The sequence below is a fragment of the Meleagris gallopavo genome, chromosome 4 (genome assembly GCF_000146605.3).
Source record: "Meleagris gallopavo isolate NT-WF06-2002-E0010 breed Aviagen turkey brand Nicholas breeding stock chromosome 4, Turkey_5.1, whole genome shotgun sequence".
In the NCBI taxonomy this organism is placed as follows: domain Eukaryota; kingdom Metazoa; phylum Chordata; class Aves; order Galliformes; family Phasianidae; genus Meleagris; species Meleagris gallopavo.
The window spans coordinates 64477254-64498612 of record NC_015014.2 but is presented as its reverse complement, the minus strand read 5'-3'; the positions used below and the strand labels follow the sequence as shown (position 1 = coordinate 64498612).

Here is a 21359-nt window from a genome sequence, read left to right as displayed (position 1 = left end):
CCTGAATGGCGGCAACACGGGGCTGCGTCATAGCAGCACCTCACAGTGTGTCCACCATGGCAGTGACGTCATAACGTGTCCCCATGGCAGTGACCTCATAATGTGCCCCCAGTGCAGAGATCTTATAATGTGTCCCCATGAAGGGACACAGCCCCCAAAGCAGTGACCTCATAATGTGTCCCTGTGAGGGGACACAGCCGCATGGCAATTACCCTATAATGTGTCCCCATGGCGGTGATCTCATAACATGTCCCCAAGAAGGGACACAGCCCCAAAGCAGTGACCTCACAGTGTGTCCCCATGCCAATAACCTCACAATGTGTCTCCATGAAAGGACACAGCCCCATAGAAGTGTCATCATAATGTGTCCCCGTGGCAGTGACCTCACAATGTGTCCCCATGGCAGTGACCTCATAACATGTCCCCATGAGGGGACACAGCCCCAAAGCAGTAACCTCACAATGTGTCCCCATGGCAGTAACCTCACAATGTGTCCTCATGAAGGGACACAGCCCCAAAGCAGTGAACTCACAATGTGTCCCCAAAGCAGTAACCTCACAATGTGTCCCTGTGAGGGGACACAGCCCCATAGAAGTGTCATCATAACGTGTGTCCATGGCAGTGATCTCAGAATGTGTTCCCATGGTAGTGACCTTATAATGTATCCCCCTGAAGGGACACAGCTCCATGGCATTGACCTCACAATGTGTCCCCACAGCACTGGCCTCATAACATGTCCCCATGGCAGTGATCTCTCAATATGACCCCATAAGTGGGCAGAGCCCCACGGCAATGACCTTCCTAATGTGTCCCCATGGCAGTGACCTTCCTAATGTGTCCCCACGAAGGGACATAGCCCCAAGGCAGTGACATCATAACACGACCCCATAGCGATGATCTCACAACGTGTCCCCATGAGGAGACGCAGCCCCATGGAAGTGACATAATAACGTGATCCCCATGGTAGTGACTTTCATAATCTGTTCCCATGAGGGGGCACAACCCCATGGCCCCATGACCTCATAACGTGATCCCATGGAAGTGACCCTCATAGTGTGTCCCAGTGGCATTGACCTCACACCACATCCACATAAGGGGATGCAGCCCCAGGGCAGTGACCTCATGTCATGTCCTCATGAGGAGACACTGTCCCATGGCAGTTATCTTCTGTCATCTTTCACGAGGGGACACAGCCCCATGGCAGCAACCCTCTGCCTCGTCCCCGTGAAAGCACACAGCCCCATCTCAGCAACCCCACGCCATCTGCCATGAGAGGTCACAACCCCTTGGCCATAGCATCCTGCCATGAGAGGACACAGCCCCACGGCAATGACTTTCTGTAGTCCTCCTCAGGGGTCACAACCCTAATATCCATCCACGAGAGATCGCAACCCCATGGCAGTGCTCTTCCCCCTTAAGGGGAAACAGAGCCATGTGGGTGCCCCCACCTCGTCCCCCATGAGAGATCCCAGCCCCTTGGTCATGATATCCCTCTAAGAGGAGTCACAACCCCATAGTAGAGACATTCCCCCTTGAGGGGACACAGGCCCAAGGCAATGACCCCATGGCAATGGGGGTCACAAACGCATTTCATCCCACAGGAGGATGAAACCCCATAGCAGTGACCATATGCCATGACCCCTTGAGAGCACACAGCCCCACTGCAGTGATATCACGTGTTTCATTGCAGCCTTTCCTCTGCCACTGTCAGAACTGACACAACCCCAGAGGTGTCTGCACTCAAGGACAGCACTGCCAGCTTCCACAAACAGCCCTGGCTGCCAAGGTCTTCTCAAGAGCTTGCTGTGGCCCCCAGTGCTAATCTCTCCTTGTGAAACAACTGGTTATCATTATTATTATTATCCTGTGTTGTGGAAACTGTGCTGGAAGAGCTCCGTTCCCAGCTGCCTTATCACTGCACCAGGCACTGGGAGATGCCATGGTCTGTGAGATGAACGGGATGAAGAGCAGAAAAGAGAACATGCTGCCAAGCATTTCTGCTCTTCCTTTTGTCTGAGATGGAAATAAATGAAGTTGGCTGTAAGAGCACACCTCCAGCATCCCTCACTGCGGCTCTCCAATGGGGTCAGAATCTCTGCACCATCACTTGATTAAATGAGGCGGTGACCTCCCAGCGTACTGTGCATGGCTATAACGATACAGGAGGGGCAAGGAAAGCCTGACAAAAACTTTATTATCTCCTCTGAAGTTCACCAGCTCCTGCATGTCATGCCTACGGCTGCCAAACCCGGTGCCGTGCGGGACCAGATGGATGTCACTTTGGATGTGTTAACACCCGCCAGGAAATCTGCGCTCCGATGGCAGTCACCATGGAGATCCGATGGAAGCCTTTGGAGGACCAGAAGCAAAGAGACGTGTCAGTGATATCATGGAAGGAGATAAAATAGCAGGGCAGTTTCTGAGCCTAGCAGACTGGTGTAGCGTTCCCCCAGGGCTGGTTTGCCATCCGCCGGGAGCGGAGCGCTGTGCATTTTGCGCTCTCCCTCTTGCTGGCAGAAGGCTGGTGCCTCCAGCAATGCAGCTCCCAACTGCAGCCCCCCAGGGCAAAACAGAGAGAAGAGATGGGCTGGCACTCAATGTCTTTGAGCTCCAGACCACTGAGATGAGCTACCTGTGGCTGCAGGAGGCGCATCATGCGCTGCTTGCTGTGATACCTGCCTGGCTCCAGTGTAAAACCCCCATCTATCGCTGTTAGATTACAGCTAAGAAGATTACTGTTTTCATCTCAATTAATAGGGATCTGAGCCAATGTTCCCGAAATCAATGGTAAATATTGTATTGTCTTCACTGAGCTTCAGAAATAGGATTAAGAGCCAGAGGACGGAGCGTGGGAGGCTGGCAATGGTGCTGGAGGTTTGAGTTACAGAATGGGGAATGATATCGAAGCCAGGTTTGACCCTGATGCTTAGTTGGGTAATGGTGGCATCACAAATAACGCTCCCAGTAAGGGTCTGGTCTTCAAGAAATGGGTAGATATAGCACTGCATGACATGGTGATGGGCTGATGTTGGACCTTGGAGGTCTTTTCCAACTTTAATGATTCTATAATTTTATGAGTCCCTTATGAAGACACTGTTTTGTCCACCAGACTGTACTATAGGGGGGGGGGTTGAGCACAGAAATGGGAATCTAGAAATGAATTAATCACCAAATTGTGATGCTGACTTTTCTCTTACCTCCCTCTACCAGCAGAAAGAGAGGGATGCTACTTTCAGCTTTGGCAAGAAGAGGATGCCAGAGCATGGAGAGTGGTGTAGCTCAGCCAGCAAGGCACATCCCGTAATAAAACTGAGCATGAACATCCACAGAGGAACATGGGAAGACAGCATGAGGCACTGTGACAATGTCTAAAAAGACATTTGTTTTAAACTGAATTAAAATAAATATCATAGAATCACAGACTCATTCAGATTGGAAAAGACCTCTACAGATTCTATGTCCCTAAAAACCACGTTGGCTGATGGGAACTGCTCTACATTCCCTCAATTTCCAGCTAACAAAGTTCCATATCAGTAGGAACACCACTTCTTTACGGGGCAGACTCTTATGAAGCTTTAAAACTCTGTTTCAGTTCCTCACCTCCCATCAGCATTTTTCCAGCTCTGAGCTCAGCTGTAATTCTACCATTCCACTAGATGGATACCACTGTCAGGATTACTTTATTGTCAGCTCTAACAATCTCTTTCTCACTGTGCATCCTTTGGTGGTCTCTGGTTTTTCCTTTCGTGCCATTCCTTTGTTGCACGGTTTCCAACAGCTCCTGGCATCTCTGTGCCCTTGCTGTTGTCCCCACCCCTGCTGCTCGTGTCTTCCTTCCCATGTCTTCTGACCCAACCCACGAGCAAAGCATGGTTACAAATGGGATGGAAGGACAGCCAGATGGACTCACCCCCCTTTGCTCTTGGATGCTCAGATAAACCCGGTGGGCACATCCTTCCCCTACACTGTGTGTCCCTGGCAATCACCCACACCCTGTTAGCTCCCTGCTCTCCCCACCCCCATCCTTCTCCCAGCTCCTCTGTCTCCATAGGGTTTATTCCCCAGCAGCAGGAACGAATGCATCCATCCCACACTGTACCATGGGTGAACCCATGACTCAGCTCCAGGTCAGCCCGTCCTGTTTACCCTGGGTGTGCAGCAGCCTCATTTCCTCCATCCACACTGACCTTTAGCACTGAGCAAAGCTCCACAGCCCTGAGAGCTGCCTGTATTTCATTCAGCTGCTCACTGCTGTCTCACCCTTCGGGCCAATATTCCTTTATTTTCTTGTAGAGCTCAGATAGCAGCTACATTCCCTGCCCCTACAGAACCCCACTGCAGTTCTCTTGGCACCGACCATCACCATCCCACACACTCAGATGTCACCCACAGAAACAATAGCAGCTGGACAGGTTTTGGGGAGCAAACCTCCAAAAATGGTTTTTTTGGGGCAGTGTTCCCCCCCAGACTGCTCTCCCTCAGGCAGGTGCCCTCACCCAGACCCTCTCTGCTTCTGCCCTGCAGTTTGTTGCTCCTTTATTGGCATCCTCAACGTAATGCAGTTCTCTAGAGCACACTTATAGAGGATAAATTCCAGCCTTCCAGCCACCAATGTCTTAAAATCCTGTTCTGCTTCATATCAAGACTTGTCAAGACTGAAATAAGATCCTCTGATATTACCATGCCATTCCCCAGACCCCTTCATGGGAGTTGTTTTGATGCTTCTAATAACAGCTTCTGCTTTCTCATGCATTTTATTACACCTTTATTTTAGAATACAGGAGATAAATAGAATAGAGGGACTGAAAGAATGTTCAGATGGACTTCAGATGTAGAGTCTGAACTGAGCTCTGGCCTTCAAAGGTTGGGGAGAACTTTTCAACCCGAGTTTCTGATTCAAAGACAGAGATCTCTGGTGGCAGTGGTTGGGTGAAAACCTTTTGGTAAGCTGCATTGGGATTCCCTAAGACCTGCCTTAAGCCACCAGTGCAACACAGTTCTTGGTCAAGAACCATGTAGATGTGGCACTTGGGGACATGGTTTAGTGGGCACGGTGGGGATGGGTTGGGGTTGGACTCGATCCTAGAGGTCTTTTCCCACCTTAATGATTCTCTGAATGGACATGGTAGGGGCGGGTTGACAACTGGACTCAGTGATCCTAGGGGTCTTTTCCAACAGTAATCAGTTCTATGATTCTATGGCATGGCTTCATCTGGACAGGAGAGCACAAGGGCAGAGCCCACCTGAGGCTCAGAGCTGGCTCTGGGTTTGGCTGCACATGGGGAGCAAATGCTGGCAGGATGCAGCGAGGTGAAGGAGAGGGCTGGTTCCCCTCTCTTTGTCTCTGTTTAGAAGCAGAAGGACGAACATATTCATCCCCAGGCATAAGCAAGGCATGGGACATTCCCACCCCATGTCAGTCAGGATGTGGTTAGCACCACGTGGCTCACCCACAGCACAAGAGAGCATCACTGGGGGCAGCGGGCAGACTGTACCTCCCAGCCAGCAACGAGGACACATTTCCACCCTGAACGCTGCCCTTTTATCATTACCCTGAGCCAGTCCAGCTGCGGGGAGCAATCTGGCACCCGCTCACTATATTCTCAGCTCACAGCCCGAACACCACGAGATCCCACGCTTGAGGTGGCCTTAAGGCTACCAGGACAAGAAGCAGAGCTCAGGAGCGAAACCGCAGCCCTCCCTGCCAGCCACCCAGGGCCACCTTGTGTGACTTCAAGCCCTGCCCTTCTTGGGTGGTAACGGCGAGCAGAAATACCCTGGGCTCTTCCTGAGAGCTATTGTTCAAAGCCCTTTGCTGGAGGAATTTCGTGCTTCCTTTCCAAGCCCTGGCAGTGCCCCTATTGCCCACCGCCCCTGTGGTTCTCAGGGTGGGATTCCCTCCCGGGGCCCTTCCTGCTTTCCCCAAACTCTGTCACACCCTTCCAAAGCCACACAAAGCACTGCAGACACACATATGCCATATCCCGATGCCAACGGGATCCGTGCTGCAACAGCAAAGCAGTTCAGGTGGCTTCTCCCCATCGACCCAATAGGTGTCATTTCACACGACAGACGATGTGGACGCTTGTGACGACGGATCAGCAGCTACCAAAAAGCGGCACTGCCACATTTACCCCCCTTCTATCACCCTGCCCCGTGCCGTTCCCTGTTTTAAATGCCGCTGACACCTAGCGTTGCTTTTCCCAACTGCACTCCGAGCTACGGGAAGCCCTGCAGCTGTAAACTGTCCTTGGCACCAGTCTGGAGCACAAAGGAAAGGATCAGACATCATGGATCTATAATTTCTCTGCAACTCTGCCCTCCTGTTCCAGCTCGGGTTCGGTCACCAGTTTCCTTCCTCTCTTCTGAGTCCTTATTTTTAGTGCAGATGAATACAGGCAGCTCCTGCCAACTTCCCACACCCTTCCCTCCTGCTTCTGCACCCTTTGCTAACGGAGCAGATGGGAGGAGCGATCAGCTGGGAGAAAACTCCAGCAAGATGGCATTTGGGGACATAACCAGTGATGGCTTGGTAGTTGGACTTGATGATCTTAGAGGTCTTTTCCAACCTTAATGATTCTCTGACGGCTCTTTCCAGCCGGCCCCACGGTGCACCAAGCAGACTCATGCAGGATGGGGTGCATGGTGAGAGGAGGAGATGGGGGCTGCCAGAATGGGATGGGGGAACTGGCAGCCATAGAGGCAAGTTCTGCCATCCACAAGCTGCTTCTGAAGAAGCTACACATTTGCTCTTTATTTTTTTGCTGATCATCTTAATTTTACCGAATGTGTTAAGGCTTGCTCTAGCAAAACAAGTATCAGTCTTGGGCTTTTGCCATGCCATGGAATTTTAATGCTTTATTAGAACACATAAGGGTTTCAGCAGCATCTGCAGCTGCTCCATAGAGTGAAACTCCGCTTCGTTACCTCCTCAAGCATCACAGGCCCATCTGTGCTTAAGATGTAAGAGCTGGGAAACCAGGGTCAGATCTCTGGGATCCGACAACACTTTTGACTTCTGCCACTTTATCACAGCACCCAACCTGGTTGAGGCTGGAGCCCCTCAGGGTCCCTCTGGCCCAGCACTGCCCCAGCAGGGACACACAGAGCTGTGCCCAGGCCCAGGTTCTGGAGGCCTTTGAAGGTCCCCAAGGAGGAGACCCCACATCTCTCTGGTCCCAGTGCCAGAGTTCTGGTACTCACCCAGCACAGCAGAGCTGCTGACGGGCACGGGGAGCTCCTGGGCTCCCGGCTGTGCCCAGTGCCTCTGGGCACCGCTGAGCAGAGCCGGCTCCGTGCCTCTGCACCTCCCTACAGGGATTCATGGCCACGATGGGATCCCTTGAGCCCCCCCCGCTCCATGCTGAGCAGCCCTGCAGCATCTCGGCAGCTTTCCACTCTATATCCAAGTCTGTCCTGCATAAAATAATAATAATAATCAGTCTTGCAAATAACCAAGCAGTCTTGGTCTTGGTTTTAGGTGCTAAAAACGGCGACTGCAGAGCATGAAGGCCTGCAGAGCCACCGTCATTCCGAGCTGCAGCGCAGAACAACGCGCTTAACACGCGCGACGGGCGCGCCACTCTGGCCACGCCCCCATCTTACGTCACAGCGCGCCGTCAGCCAATGAGAGGCGGCGCTCTCGGAGCGGCCATTCATCGCGCGGGGGAGGGATGAATGGAGCCGATGACGTAAGCAGCGCGTTCCCACGCCGCTCAATCCGCGCTCCGGGATGGAAGCGGAACCGGGAGCGGAGCGGCGGCGTTGGGCCGCGGCCTCGTGTGTGTTAACGGGCGCCTCGAGGGGCTTCGGCCGCAGCCTGGCACGGCTGTTGGCCCCGAGGCTCGGCCCGGATTCGCTGCTGTTGTTGTTAGCCCGCTCGGATGAAGCGCTGGCCCAACTGGCGGCCGAGCTGCGGGACTCCTGCCCCGGTTTGCGGGTGGAATGCGTGGCCGCCGATCTGGGATCCGAGGAGGGGTTGCGGAGGGCGGTGGGAGCCGTGCGGGAGCTGCTGCCTGGCGGGCCGCCCGGCCGCCTGCTGCTCATCAACAACGCCGGTAACAGCGGGGCTGTGGGGCCGGGCGGTGCGAGGGGGAAGTTGGTGCCTGTGGGTCCTGCAGCCCCGCACTGCCGAGCACAATCCTTTGGAAATGCTTGTAGCCTTGCTTTATGGGCAAGGTTTCGCGTCTGCTGGCTGCTTTGCCTTTTCTTTGCCTATTGTTGCTATAAATAAGGCCAGACAACCCAGTAGGTAATGCTGCTACAGGAATCAGACCTCAGGTCTTCCACTGGCTTGGTTCAGAAGAAGAGGGAAAAGCAGGAGAGCGTGGTGATCCCTGAGGACGTTGCACTTGGGGCTGAAGGTCAGGAGCTGTTTGCTTTGGCGGAGCAGCAGTGCTGGCTGGGGGGCAAAAGCCCAGAGAAGAGATGGCTCCCAGCGACCTCACTGTGGCCTTCCAGTGCTTAAAGGAAGCTTCTAAAGGGATGGGTAGGATGAGAGGTGATGGCCTCAAGTTGTGCCTGTGGAGGGTCAGGTTGGATGGGGGTCAAATCAGGTTAGGTTTTGGTCTCCAAAAGAGCAGTCAGGCACTGGCACAGCTGCCCAGGGAGTGATGGGTGTCATCAACCCTGGAGGTGTTTGAGATCCATGGAGATGTGGCACTTGCGGATGTTATCAGTGGGCATGGGTTGGAGTTGGGGATCTTAGGAGCCTTTTCCAACCTTGATGATTCTATGTTTGTTAGCATCGTGGCATTGTTTGGGGATACGAGTGTCCCAAACCCACACTGAATTCCTCCAACCCTCTCTAGGCTCCCTGGGCGACATCTCCAAATCCTTCCTCAACCTCACTGACCCCAATGAGATCAACACATACTTCGCCTTCAACGTCACCTCGGCGCTCTGCCTCACCAGCAGCGCCCTGCAGGCCTTTGGGATGCGGCCAGGCTGCAGCAGGACAGTGGTGAACATCTCATCTCTCTGCGCCCTGCAGCCCTTCCGCAGCTGGGCGCTGTACTGCAGTGGGAAGGCTGCCCGGGATATGATGTTCCGTGTGCTGGCAGTGGAGGAGCCTGACGTCCGTGTGCTCAACTATGCTCCAGGTGAGGAAAGGGATGCATTCACAGAATGGCTTGGCTTGGAAGGGACCTCAAGGATCATCAGCTTCAACCCCGTGCTGTGTGCAGGGCCACCAATTTCCATTCCTAATACCAGACCAGGTTCCCCATCCAACCCTGCCTTGAACACCTTCCAGGTGCATCCACAGCCTCTCAGGGCAGCTGTTCCAGCACCTCACCACTCTCTCTGGAAAGAACTTCCCCCTCACATCCAACATAAATCATCTCTCCTTCAACTTCAAACCATTTCCCCTTGCCCTGCTGTTATCTACCCTTTCAAAGAGTTGATTCCCCTCCTGTTTGTAGGCTCCCTTTAGGTACTGAAAGGCTGCAATGAGGTCACCCCGCAGCCTTCTCTTCTCCAGGCTGAACAAGCCCAGCTCCCTCAGCCTGTCTTCATAGGGAGGTGCTCCAGCCCCCTGCTCATCTTTGTGGCTCCTCTGGACCCTCTCCAACAGCTCCCTGTCTTTCTTGTACTGGGGGCCCCAGACCTGGACACAACACTGCAGATGAGACCTCATGTGGCAGAGTGGAGAGTGACAATCACCTCACCTCATTGCTATGAGCTTTAATGGAAGAGAAATTTTCCTCCTGCACCTGGAGGACCGAGCACCAGATCTTGCTTTCAGCTCACATCCTTTCTTTTTCTGCTCTCCCCCCAGGTCCCCTGGACACAGACATGCAGCTCTTGGCTCGCACGAAGACTGGAGATGCTGAGATGCGTCAGCAATTCCAGAGCCTGCATGAGAGTGGGAAGCTGATAGACTGTTCTGTGTCGGCCCAGAAGCTGCTGAGGCTGCTGGAGGAGAATACCTTCACCTCGGGTGCACACATGGACTTTTACAGCATCTGAGCTGCTCTCATCTCCATGCTCTGCTTTCTGCCCTCCGTAGTGCCCACAGCTCCCTGCAGTTTGGTGGGTGTTTGGGTGCTGCACAGCCTTCAAGAGAACATCTCTGGGTGCCTTATGGATGCTCCATGTGCCCTCGTGGGGGTGGGTGGGGAGACTCACTGCCAAGCTGAGCCAGACTGCAAAGAAAACCATGCTCTGAGGACCACTTATCCAAGGTCTTGTCCTGCCTGGGCCCTGCTGAGCCCTCCTGTGCATACAGGAGAAGCAAAGGGATAGGGGAGCAGAGGTGGCTTCCCCAGTGGAACGGGAACAAGACAGAAAGCACCATGTTAATGCACTGCTGCATGGAAGTCCTTCATGTCCCAGTGAGTGTGGATGCATGCTCCCTGTTCTGCCCATTCAGAGGCAGGAGCTGAGCAGCAGAGGGAGCTGCCTGTGCACATTTGGCTCTGCAGCACAGAGCCATCCACCAGCACAACCTGCGTGGGTTACAGCTCTGCCCTGGGTTTGTGCAGCGCTCCTATTTCAGTCTAAGCCTGGAGTTGGGGCCCGAGCCCCTCCTGGGCTGTTCTTTCAGGTATTTGTGGGGTTTTATCCTTGTTTTTCCCATTGAGTTCTCACAGATGTACCCATCCAGAAAGCTGTGCTAAGAGTGAGGCTGGCACCCCATGTGCCCTCCAAGTGTCCAACCCAATGACAGCTACCTTCCTGCTGCCCTCTCTCACAGCCCTCTATCCCAGTTTTTGTCTGCCTAACTTCATCTACAGTCATTAAAAGTTTCCTTTTAGTTTCCAGTCTGGTCTTCTCTTCCATGTTCTAAATGGGTACATTTCCAAGAGGGTGGGAGCAGGGAGCATCACCATCCAACAGGGCACCACGTGGGTCTGTGTCCTGGAGCACCTGCACCACAGGCTGCCACTTAAAATCAGACATTTCTCCAACCAAAGCCTTCTCACCCATGAGAAGTTTTCAGCTTTTCTGCCTGGATTTGGGACGCTGGCCTAAATTCAAGTGTTTAAACCCAAGCAGGTCTGCTGGGCTGCCCAAGCACCCTCTGTGCCAGTGCCCACCTGAGGCATGGATGCTGGGCATGGATACAATGCCTGTGGGCTGAAAGCAGGATGGGGTGACCCCACTCCCCATTTAAGCCTTCCAGCTGCACTATGGATTTACCTGAGGCCCTTTATGCTCTCAGTCCCTCCTGCTGTGTGCCACATTGATTTTGTCCCTTAAAGTGAATGCCGTGAGGGCGCCCATTCTGAGCCCAAACACTCCTTGCAGTTATTTAGGGCTTTACTTGCCCATAGCAGGCTGCAAGAGCCTTAGTGCCCACGTCTCCCACTGATTGTCCCAAATCATAGTCATAGAATGGCCTGGGTTGAAAAGAACCACAATGCTCATCCAGTTCCAACCCCCTGCTATGTGCAGGTCGCCAACCAGCAGCCCAGGCTGCCCAGAGCCACATCCAGCCTGGCCTTGAATGCCTGCAGGGATGGGGCATCCACAACCAACAAACAAATCTTACCTTGAGCTCCCTTCCCCAGGGGCAGAATGGCAGAATGCTGGACCTGGTGTAGCTGATCTGCAACCAGGAAAGCACAGCTTGCATGGGGTAACGGGTAACAGCTTTATATTGGGGAAGAGTTGGGTTACGTTGGGTATTTGGAAGAAATTCTTCACTCAGAAGGGGGGAAGGGGAGGTCAGAGTTGTGCCCCATCCCTGGAGGTGCTCAGGGCCGCGGATGGGCTTTGGGGATCTGGTCCATGGGAGGTATCCCTGCACGTGGGGTGGGCTGTGAGGTCCCTTCCAGCCCAACCTATGCTGGAATTCTGAGAGCCCCACGAGTGAAGCGGTGGGAAATACTTTTTTCTCCTTTCCAGCATTTTCTGTGACCAGCTGAGGGCGTGCCGAGACCGGGAAATAGGGACAGCCCCAGCACCGGCTGCTTAGGTTGGGTGTTAGGAAACATTCCTGCTCCCGAAGGACGGTCAGGCATTGGAACAGATGCCCGGGGACTGGGGAGGGGTCACCATCCTTGGAGATGTTCCAGAACCATGGGGATATGAACGCCACAGAGATGGCCTCAATGGGACTTGGGGTCTGACCCCGTTTCATTTCTATACTGATGGTCTGGATGAGGGCACTGAGTGCACCCTCAGTGTGGTTGCAGATCACCAAGTTGGAAGGAAAAGCTTGAAGGTGGGAAGGCCCTGCAGAGGGATGTGAACAGGCTGACCGATGGACTGAGGCCAAATGGGATGAAGTTCAACAAGGCCAAGTGCCAGGTCCTGCTCTTATGTCACACCAACCCCATGAGATGCAACAGTCTTGGGGCAGAGTGGCTGCAAAGCTGTGTGGAGGAAAAAGATCTGGAGGTTTTGGTCAACAGCCAAGGCAACATGAGCCAGCAGTGTGATCTATGGGAAGTGTCACTGCACACAGCAGGGATTGGAGCTTGATGGGCACTGAGGTCCCTTCCAACACAACCCATGCTGTGATTCCATGATGGGGAGCAGCTGAGGGAACTGGGGATGAGGGGGCTCAGAGGAGACCTCATCGTTCTGAACAACTCTCTGAAAGGAGGTTGGAGTGAGGTGGGGGTCAGCCCCTGCTCCCAGGTAACAGCGATAGGATGAAAGGTGATGGCCTCAAGCTGCACCAGGGGAGGGTCAGGTTGGATATTAGGAAACATTTCTTCTCCCAAAGAGTGGTGAGGCACTGGCACAGCTGCCCAGGGAGTGGTGAGGTCAGTGTTCCTGGAGGTGTCCCAGAACCATGGAGATGTGGCACTGAGGGACGTGGTCAGTGGGCATGGTGGGGTGGGTTGGGTTTGGACTTGGGGATCTTAGAGGTCTTTTCCAACCTGAATGATTCCATGATTTTACACAAAGGGAAGCATGCACCAGCGAGACTCCAGAAGGAGCAGTGACACGAGGACCCATCTGGGTGCCTCTGTGATATTCAGAGGTGACAGCCCCAGTGACCTGCCCACATCCCCAGCCCCCTCCCACACCGGCACACACTGCCTCCTTTGTGCCTGATGATGGGGGTGAAATACAGAGAATTGGGTTATGAAAGGACCCAAAGTCACCACCGACCCTTTATTTCCGTGCGTGTGACCGGGTGCCGGGGATGGCAGCGAGGGCAAGCCCGCTAAATCCTCCCAAAGCCTCCCAAATTAAAAACGGAGCGTGCTCTGCCACCTCCCAAATCTCAGCTACTGACCTGGGCTGCCCCCGGCTCAGCGGGTCGGGAGGCTGCAGCCATGTCCTTCTTCCCCTTATTAAAGGTTTCGCAGCAGAGAGGAGGAGGAGGAGGAGATGGTGATTTCTGGTGGGCAGAAGTGCTGAGCACGGGGCTTTCTGCAGGAGGTGGAGTGCCTGGCTTGCAGACAAGCCTCTGGCCACAGGGCCAAAGGTAAACGAACTGTTCCTACAGCAAGGCATTGCAGGGGGAAAAAGGCCCCCAGGAGTGCCCACGTTTCCCACTCAACCCACGTTCATAGTATGGGGTCAGTGTGGGATACACAGAACCAGCAGGACCCCAACCTCCCACCGCTCCATGCAGCGAGTCGGGCACAGTGCAGGCTCTGTGTCAGGGATTGAGAGGACATTTAGCCAGCCTGGGAGAGCTGGAATGACAAACACCTTCCTGCTGAGCTGGCACCTTTGAGTCACGGAATCACAGCAAGCCCTTCGTGCCATGTGCAAACCACACTGGTGGCACCGTCTCCCCAAGGCTGCCCACTCGCTCGCGCCCAGCCAAACCAACACAACCCTTTGTGCTCCTCAGTCCCAGCAAAGAGCCATACCCCTCCTTGGCACCAACAGCATCAGAGAGTGCTGTGAGTCTCTGATCCTTTTCAAACCATTGTGGGATATTGACACAGAGGATTTGCAGCCGGCAGCTACATCAGAGCAAACATCCTCTGCCGACAACAGGATAATAATGCGAGCTGCAGGAAGGCAGATTGGGCTCTGCACCACTTCTACCCACCTCCCCTCCATGCTGTCCCCTGCCTTTGGTGTTGGCTTTGTGCTAGGGACCAGCTGTGCCCCTCCAGAGCAGCTCCTTAATGTGTAACGAGGGACCCATCCGTTAAGCAAGGAGAGATGACAGATTAACCCAGTTTAGAGCCAAAGAGCAGCGGGTTTGCTGGTAAACTGTCCTGTTCCAGCGAGCTTCAAGTGCCTTTAATGAGTTATTATTTAGTCTGCGATAGAGGTTAATGGGGGGACATTGCAGAAATGATCTGTGATTAATTAAACCATCTTTATCCTGCACGGTTGGAGTGCCTGGACTTGTTGGGCTAGCACTGAGCTGGGAACAGAACTGGATCCACAGCTTCAACATCAGCCCCAGTGCTCCCCATGCCCCAAATTCACCAAAATTCCCACAGCAAATGGGGAAGAGCTGCTGAGAAGAATACATTTTCCCTTTATTTTGCATGCATCACCCCAAAACCACTTTTTCCCATGCCATCCCATGCTCAGTGCAAGCTGCGCGCACCCCGAATCCTCTCTCCCCACCTACAGACACAGTGACACCAACCATTCCCCAACACCCCATCCCCTCCCCATCGGCAGAGCTGCTGCTTCATCTCAGCGCCTCCATCCTCCTCCATCCACCTCTTTGGAGCCTCGACGTTCCAACCCTTTCCCAACGAAGCTGTCGGCGGGGCCGGGAGCGCGGAGCCGCATTCACATTCCTGCCGCGAGCGCACTTGTCAGCCGAGCTGTCAGCCGTTCCCGTAATAGGGCCACGGCGGTCACTCGTGTTGGGAGTAAACACAGTCGAATCTGAGAAAACAAGAGCAGAGCTGAGACCGGGGCCTTCCCACAGCACACAGGGGAGCGGGGCTCATGGAGGCATGGGGGGACACCCGGCTGTTCCCCCCTCCCGTCCCTATGTCCCCAAAAAGTCAGCCCCAGGGAGGGGTGTTCTGATGCTCCGTGGCCTCAGAGGACATGGGGTTGGGTGTTCCTGTAAGGAAATGGGTGTATTCAGGGGTTTTGGGGTGTTTGGAACCATAGGGTGTGTTGGGATGGCTCTGTCCTTGAGGTTGTCGTGGCTGGGAGCTGGTGGGGCTGTGGGTTGGGGATGTGTGGGGTCGTTGGTGCTGTTCTGTTGGCTCCCAGACCCTCTGACTGCATCACCGCAGAGAGCTGGGCAGCCTGAAAAGTGCAGGATTTAGGGACAAAGAAGGGGCAGGGCTGTCACCCTATGGATACCGCTTTGGGATGGGCACATGGCCACAGTGATGGGGAGAGGATGTGGGGCTGCACAGTGATCCCCACCACGGGTTGGATGTCTTAATGTCTTAAGATTCACGGAGCATGGGATGGGCGTCCCATGTCCCGAGTTGGGCTGGAGCATCCCCATGCTTTTCCAATGCCCAGCAATATTTCTTCAAACCCAGAAGCCCCACAAAGCCAAAAGCACCAACAACATTTCCTCCTGGCATGTGAGCTGCTGTGGACGGGGGGAGAGGGGCAGCTATTGTTCACATCCAAACCCAACCCTAAATGTTGGGGTTGGGGTCGCTTTGAAATCTCCGCCGGCTCTTTATTCCCATTAAAACATCCCCAGATCAGCTCTGAGCTGAAGTTTCTTCCCCACCCCCTGGTTGTTGTTTTTTTTTTTCCCTAATAATAAAGCATCTCAGATCTCCGCGTTGCAACTCATCTCACACCTAAGCAAGATTGCGTTTTGCACAACCCTTTCAGCTGTTTTCTCAATCTCTCCTCTGTCTCATTCTCAATTCAGGCAGTTGCTATAGGTATGTTTTAATCCCCAGCATGGTAGATTTTAATTAGTCTTTGTACAGATGGCCAATTAACATTCATTACTTTTGCCTTGAGCGATTAATTATGAGTTTGGATAGAATGGGAGATGGAGACAGAGGAAAGATGGGCAGGTGAATAAAAAAAGGGATTTTAATCAGAGTTTGGGATTTTTTTTTTCCCCCTCCTCCTTATTTATATATATACACACGCACACAGAAAGAGGAGCGAAGAGAATAGCGGCGAGGCCAAGCGAGCTGACCGCTCCCATCGAACCCAATGGCTCAACCCATTGCTCAGATGGGGAAACTGAGGCTGGGAGCACTATGGGGCACCTGGGGGATCGATGTGGGGCTGTAGGGGCACAGCGGGCGATGCTCCGGGTGTAGCCCAGCGGCGGTGCCTGTAATTCTCCCCTGCACAACACCCGCTCCCAGCTCCGACGTGTCACTAATTCTTCCTAATTGATTTTTCACGCTCTGGGGAGGGGAGATTGTGACATCCAACAACAGAGCCCTGATGTCGCGGCTTTCTCCGCTCTGAAAAGAGCCGGCACCCTCCCCCCGAGCCGGCATACTTCTCCCTGGCCCGGGTAGCCATGGTGAGACGTTGCCCAAATCCTTTCACCGCTGCCGCGCCGATGCCGGCTGCCAACGCGCTCCCGTGCCAACGTGCTCACGCCTGCTATTTCGGGCTGGCTCTGTGCACTCCAGCAGGGAACATGAAAATAGCAAAGCCCCGGGGCTGCATCCCACCCCAGCATCGGGATGGAGGGGTGCACCTATGTGCCCGGCACACGTAGAAGTGGTTGTGTTGGGCACGGAGAGCTGCCCGTGAGATGGTTTGTGTGCTCTGAGCAACCTACAGGGAGATGGGAAGGGCCCGGCCCTGCTTGCAGCAGGGAGGATCCATCCTGCAACATTTGGAGGGCTCCCCGCAGGCGCTGCTTTGTGCCCATCCGGCGCCGCTCGCTTTAAATCTGGGGATTTCTTTTTTAACACCTTTTACATCTTGGCCTCGAACCTCCCGAAATTGTCACTTTTCTGGAATTGTGCATCAAAACAACTTCTCCATCAGCTGCTCAGCCTTGGGATGAGGTCCAGATCCCTCTCCCCCCCACTGTACCATTGGGTACCGGTGCCACACAGGTCCTGGTGCTGTCCTGCACTGCACCATCCATTAGTGGGCACAGTGGTGATAGGTTCATGGATGGACATGATGATCTTAGAGCTCTTTTCCAACCTTGATGATTCTATGACCCAGTTGGGTCCCCTTGGGCAGTCAATCTCATGGGATCCAACCCCATTGGAACCCAGCTCATCCCACTGTATATAAAAGAAGTTGCATGGAGAACAGGGGGCACCCCGTAGTGCCAAAATGATTATGGTCTCTCAGGCTGTGGGACACCCATCATATGGAAACCTTATGGATCATCACAGTGAGCCAGATCCATCCTGCACAACCTACAGGGCTGTGCCCATCTGAGAGCAGATTGTCCCCACCCAATAACCCAATTTTACGTGTGAAATATCAATGGGACATGCAGGAATAGACGTCCCAGCATGCCTCAAAGGGCAACCGCAGCCCAGAGTTTGGCTCGAGCCTTCCTCCTGAGGAAGAGGAGGTGCTGGGCACCTCACTACAACACCATCCCCACCTGCAGAGTGGTGGCAGGGTATGGCCCTCTGCGAGTATACACCATTGAAATGCGCACATTTCCTAAAAGCAATATGGAACAGCTAAATATATTGCTCACAAATCTGTTTACACTAATAATGGCTGGGAGCCTGCCATCCATATGACTGCAAGGAACCATTGATTCAACATAAATTAACTGAAAATTACTTGTGAGAAGAAGAAACTAACTGTGTGTGTGTGGTGTGGTTTTTTTTTTTTCCCCCCTTGTCTTTTTTTCTCCCTGCCAGGGATGGGGAAGCATGGAGACATTGGCACTGCCAAGCAGGGCTGTGCTTGGCAGCTCATGGCGCAGCTCTGTGCCTTCCTCACCATCCCCTTCTCCCCTTTTGCAGCATTGGGAAGCATGGGATGGAGCCACAAGCATGGTTTTGGGTTGGGGTGGTGTTCGGCCCCCATGGATCATCCCCAAAAAGATTTGGGGGCAAATGGACGGTTTCTGTGCGTGGGGATGCAGCCCCAATGCCCCCAAACATAACCCCATCCTACAGAGCGTCCCAACCACACGTCTGTGAACTCACAAACCATTCCTTCCCCAACATCCAACCTCAAATCCCAGGCTTTGCCCTCCCAGTGCTGCTGGGAGGGAGAAGCAAACACAATATTTATCCATCTTCCAGCAAACAGCCATGGAGACGGAATGGTCCGAGTCATTATTTTGGCGCGGGCAGATTGCTAACTTCTTTAAATTACCAAAAAAGAATAAAATAAAATAAAACGAAATTTAAAAAAAAAAAAAAAAGAAAGAAATTGGCAGCTCCGTGCATATTAGTCGAAATGCTGCAGACTTGGCTCCCTCTCACCTCCGCAACATAATGTTAAATGGCATCAAGACAGTATATCAGTCATTTACATATGTTGCTTATAGACGCCAAACTTATTAACACAATAAAACTGCTGCTCAGAAGCCTTCCTGCCTATTTTTCTCATGGAGAATGTCAGTGTTGGAAGCACCTAGCCGCCTCGTATGGAAACACACGGGGTTGCCTTTCATATGGCACCCGGGAAAATAAACACATGAATCACACAGGGCCCCCTCCGACCACCTCCCAGGGGAAGGAAGGAAGGAGGAACTCATTGCTGCCGAGCTCCCAGCATGGTAGGAGCCTGGCACCAGAACGAAGCACACCAGGAGCACCCAGCCTCGGTCCTCCTCCGTGTCCCATCCCAATGGGGGTGGGTCTGGAGAAGCCCAATGGTCTCCAGTCCAGCCCAGCAGATCAGGACTTTCTCAATGCAGTGCATGTCTTGTCCTGTTCCAAGGTCTGGAAGTGGTCAGAGGGAACACATGCATTTATTTCCAGGGTTCTCTATGGAAGTAACCCCACATTTCCATACAAGGTGCTCCCAGCACTGACATTTTCCATGAGAAAAATAGGCAGGAAGGCTTCTGACCAGCAGTTTGTGTTAATAAGTTAGATATCTATGTAGATGGCTGCTACATCATCTTGGAGCCACTCAGCATCATGCTGTGGAGCCAAGTCTGCCATCACCCCTGTGACCAGGCAGTTTGGGGTCTGTGGGGCCATCACACCTTCCCCTCTAGAATCATTAAGGTTGGAAAAGACCACAACAATCCTCAAGTCCAACTGCCAACCCATCACCACCATGCCCACTCATAGAATCTTTGAGGTTGGAAAAGTCCTCTGAGATCATCAAGCCCAACTTGTCGTTCCCTCAGCCCTGTGATGGTGCAATCCCAGATGGGACATTGCTTTCCCCATCAGCTGGGGCATTGCTTGGGGGCCTGATGGGGGGGTCATGCTCCAGTGCAACCCAATGGAGCACCCAAACATCCCCAGGGCTGGAGGTGTAATTTCCTGTGTTGAAACTATCCGGTTGAACACTCAAAGAGAGGCATGTTTGCCACAGCAATTACCCTACAGTGCATGGAAAAGCATTTCTATGTGTGACATCCTGCAGGCTTGAAGCAAGCTGCTTACTGGGGAGACCAACCTTCATCCCAAAGCCAGGGGGGAGGGCTGGCTGAACTCAGATTCTTGGGGAATACAGAGCTCAACAGTGTGAATGGCTGTTATCCCTCTGCACACCTGCAGGCAAATGGGGAGCATTGTCCTCAGAGTCCTGCATGAAGTCAAGGGAGAGGTCTCCATGTTTATGAGCCATAGAATGCAGCATTTGGGTTGAAGAAGAGCTTCAGGATCACAAAGCCCAACCATAAACCTGTCCTACCGAGTCCCAACACTACACCATGCCCCTCAGGACTGCATCCACCCATCTCTTAAATACCCCCAGGGATGGGGACTCCCACCTGAAAGGTCTCATCAGGACCATGGGCACCTGCGTGACCATCTCCAGATGTTAGAAGAACCATCTCCAAATGTTACAAAAGACGTAGCAATGATGATTTCAGGATGTGGGGGGTTTAAATATCTGCAAAGAGCTGGGTACCTTGCAGGAACAAAATTGACAATGACACATAGCTGTATTTCCATCAGGATCTCCCACCTCTGAGTGCTCATCCAACACAGGAACCTGAGGATCTTGGGCACAGTGAGGGCCTGGAGGATCTGTTCTCACCAACTGGGGCGTGGCTTTGCATAAATGCTTTGGCTTTTGTGCTTTTCCCACCTCCTCTTCCCGCTGGATTAGGTTGAACGCCCACCAGTACCCATCACATCACATCCCACATCTGTACAGGGATTCTGGGCTGGTGTTTGGCTGTGCTGGGGCAGTGCAAGTGAATGCATCCCCTTGGAAAAGCCACTGTGAACACTGCATAGGTGGCTGAGGATCCAGCAGCATCTGTCTTTTCTGGACTAACCTCTTCCAGCCCACCGTTTGTAGCTGTATGGCTTGGAGACTTTCCCTTCCTGGGCTATGTGTTGGGATCCTCTCTCATCCTGAGCCTATAAACTAAATCTCTGAGTCTCTGAATGGAGACTGTTCATCCTTGGCAATATCTGGATTTACCATCAGACCCAGCATTCTCATGTGATCTCCATCCGTCCATCCATCCATCCATCCATCCATCCATCCATCCATCCATCCATCCATCCATCCAACTATCCATACATTCAGTCATCCATCCATCCATCCATCCATCTGTCCATCCAACCATCTGTCCGTCCATGCATCCCATCTCTCCATCTATCCACCCATCCATCCATCCGACCACCCTCCCGCCTACCCATCCATCCATCCAACCAGCAGTGGACCAGCTGACAAAGCCACCAGAAATTTGGGATACTCGGGGATGTGAGAACGGCCCACTGAAGCCCACCAGGTTGTGCAGGGAAAGTTTCTTCCCATCCAGCATACCACTGAGCCACTTTTATTAATTATTTTATTAATAATAATATAATAATAATAATAATAGAAAGCCAAAGAAGCAGAAAGCGGGGAGCAGCCCAGCTCTGGAGTCTTCAGACCTTCTCAGCCCCCCCAAACCCACACCAGTCTCCCTCCTCCCTTCTTCGCTATGGGACCGCAGTGGGGGGACGGCATGAAGAACTGCGGGCAGGGAATCGGCTCTGCCCACGGGAACAGCAGGTGGGGAGGTTGGGAGGAAATGATGCAGCACTTTGAAGTCTGGTCAACTTTTAACATCGTGACAAGCTGAGCCCGTGGCCACGCTCCGGGGCTCGGGGCCTGATTTTCCACATTCTGCCCTTTGATGCTGGAGGCCGATGTGTTACAGATTAACGAGGCTGGGGACAGCGTTGCACCTGCTGGCATTGCGTTGGCCCCAAGCTGTCCGTCTGTCCATCCCCGAGCATCCCGCAGCCTCTCCCATACCCCACACCCTATAGCTGCCTTTCGGCGCCCATCCTGCCCCCCTCTCCCTCTTCTTCCTTCCGCTTTCGTTTGCTCTTTGGAAAACCACTGTATTGTGTTTTAATGGGATCAGCTCTGCTCTGTGCCAGCATCACCCCCGGAGCGGGGCTGGG

The 21359-nt window shown here is 53.3% G+C and overlaps 1 protein-coding gene across 1 annotated transcript; it reads left to right on the top strand.

Moving 5' to 3' along the window:
* Positions 1 to 7688: 7688 nt before the first annotated feature.
* SPR (sepiapterin reductase) lies at positions 7689 to 10763 on the top strand. The gene is made up of 3 exons (XM_003206059.4): positions 7689 to 8057; positions 8811 to 9101; positions 9779 to 10763. Exons 1-3 carry the CDS (start codon positions 7733 to 7735, stop codon positions 9967 to 9969), a joined length of 807 nt encoding a protein of 268 aa, XP_003206107.1. The 5' UTR covers positions 7689 to 7732; the 3' UTR covers positions 9970 to 10763.
* The last annotated feature ends 10596 nt before the right edge of the window (positions 10764 to 21359 follow it).

Coding starts and splice junctions, on each gene's coding strand:
- SPR (XM_003206059.4), top strand. CDS start 7,733: ATGGAAGCGGAACCGGGAGCGGAGCGGCGGCGTTGGGCCGCGGCCTCG. Junction 8,058..8,810: donor GCTGCTCATCAACAACGCCG/GTAACAGCGGGG, acceptor AACCCTCTCTAG/GCTCCCTGGGCGACATCTCC. Junction 9,102..9,778: donor TGTGCTCAACTATGCTCCAG/GTGAGGAAAGGG, acceptor CTCTCCCCCCAG/GTCCCCTGGACACAGACATG.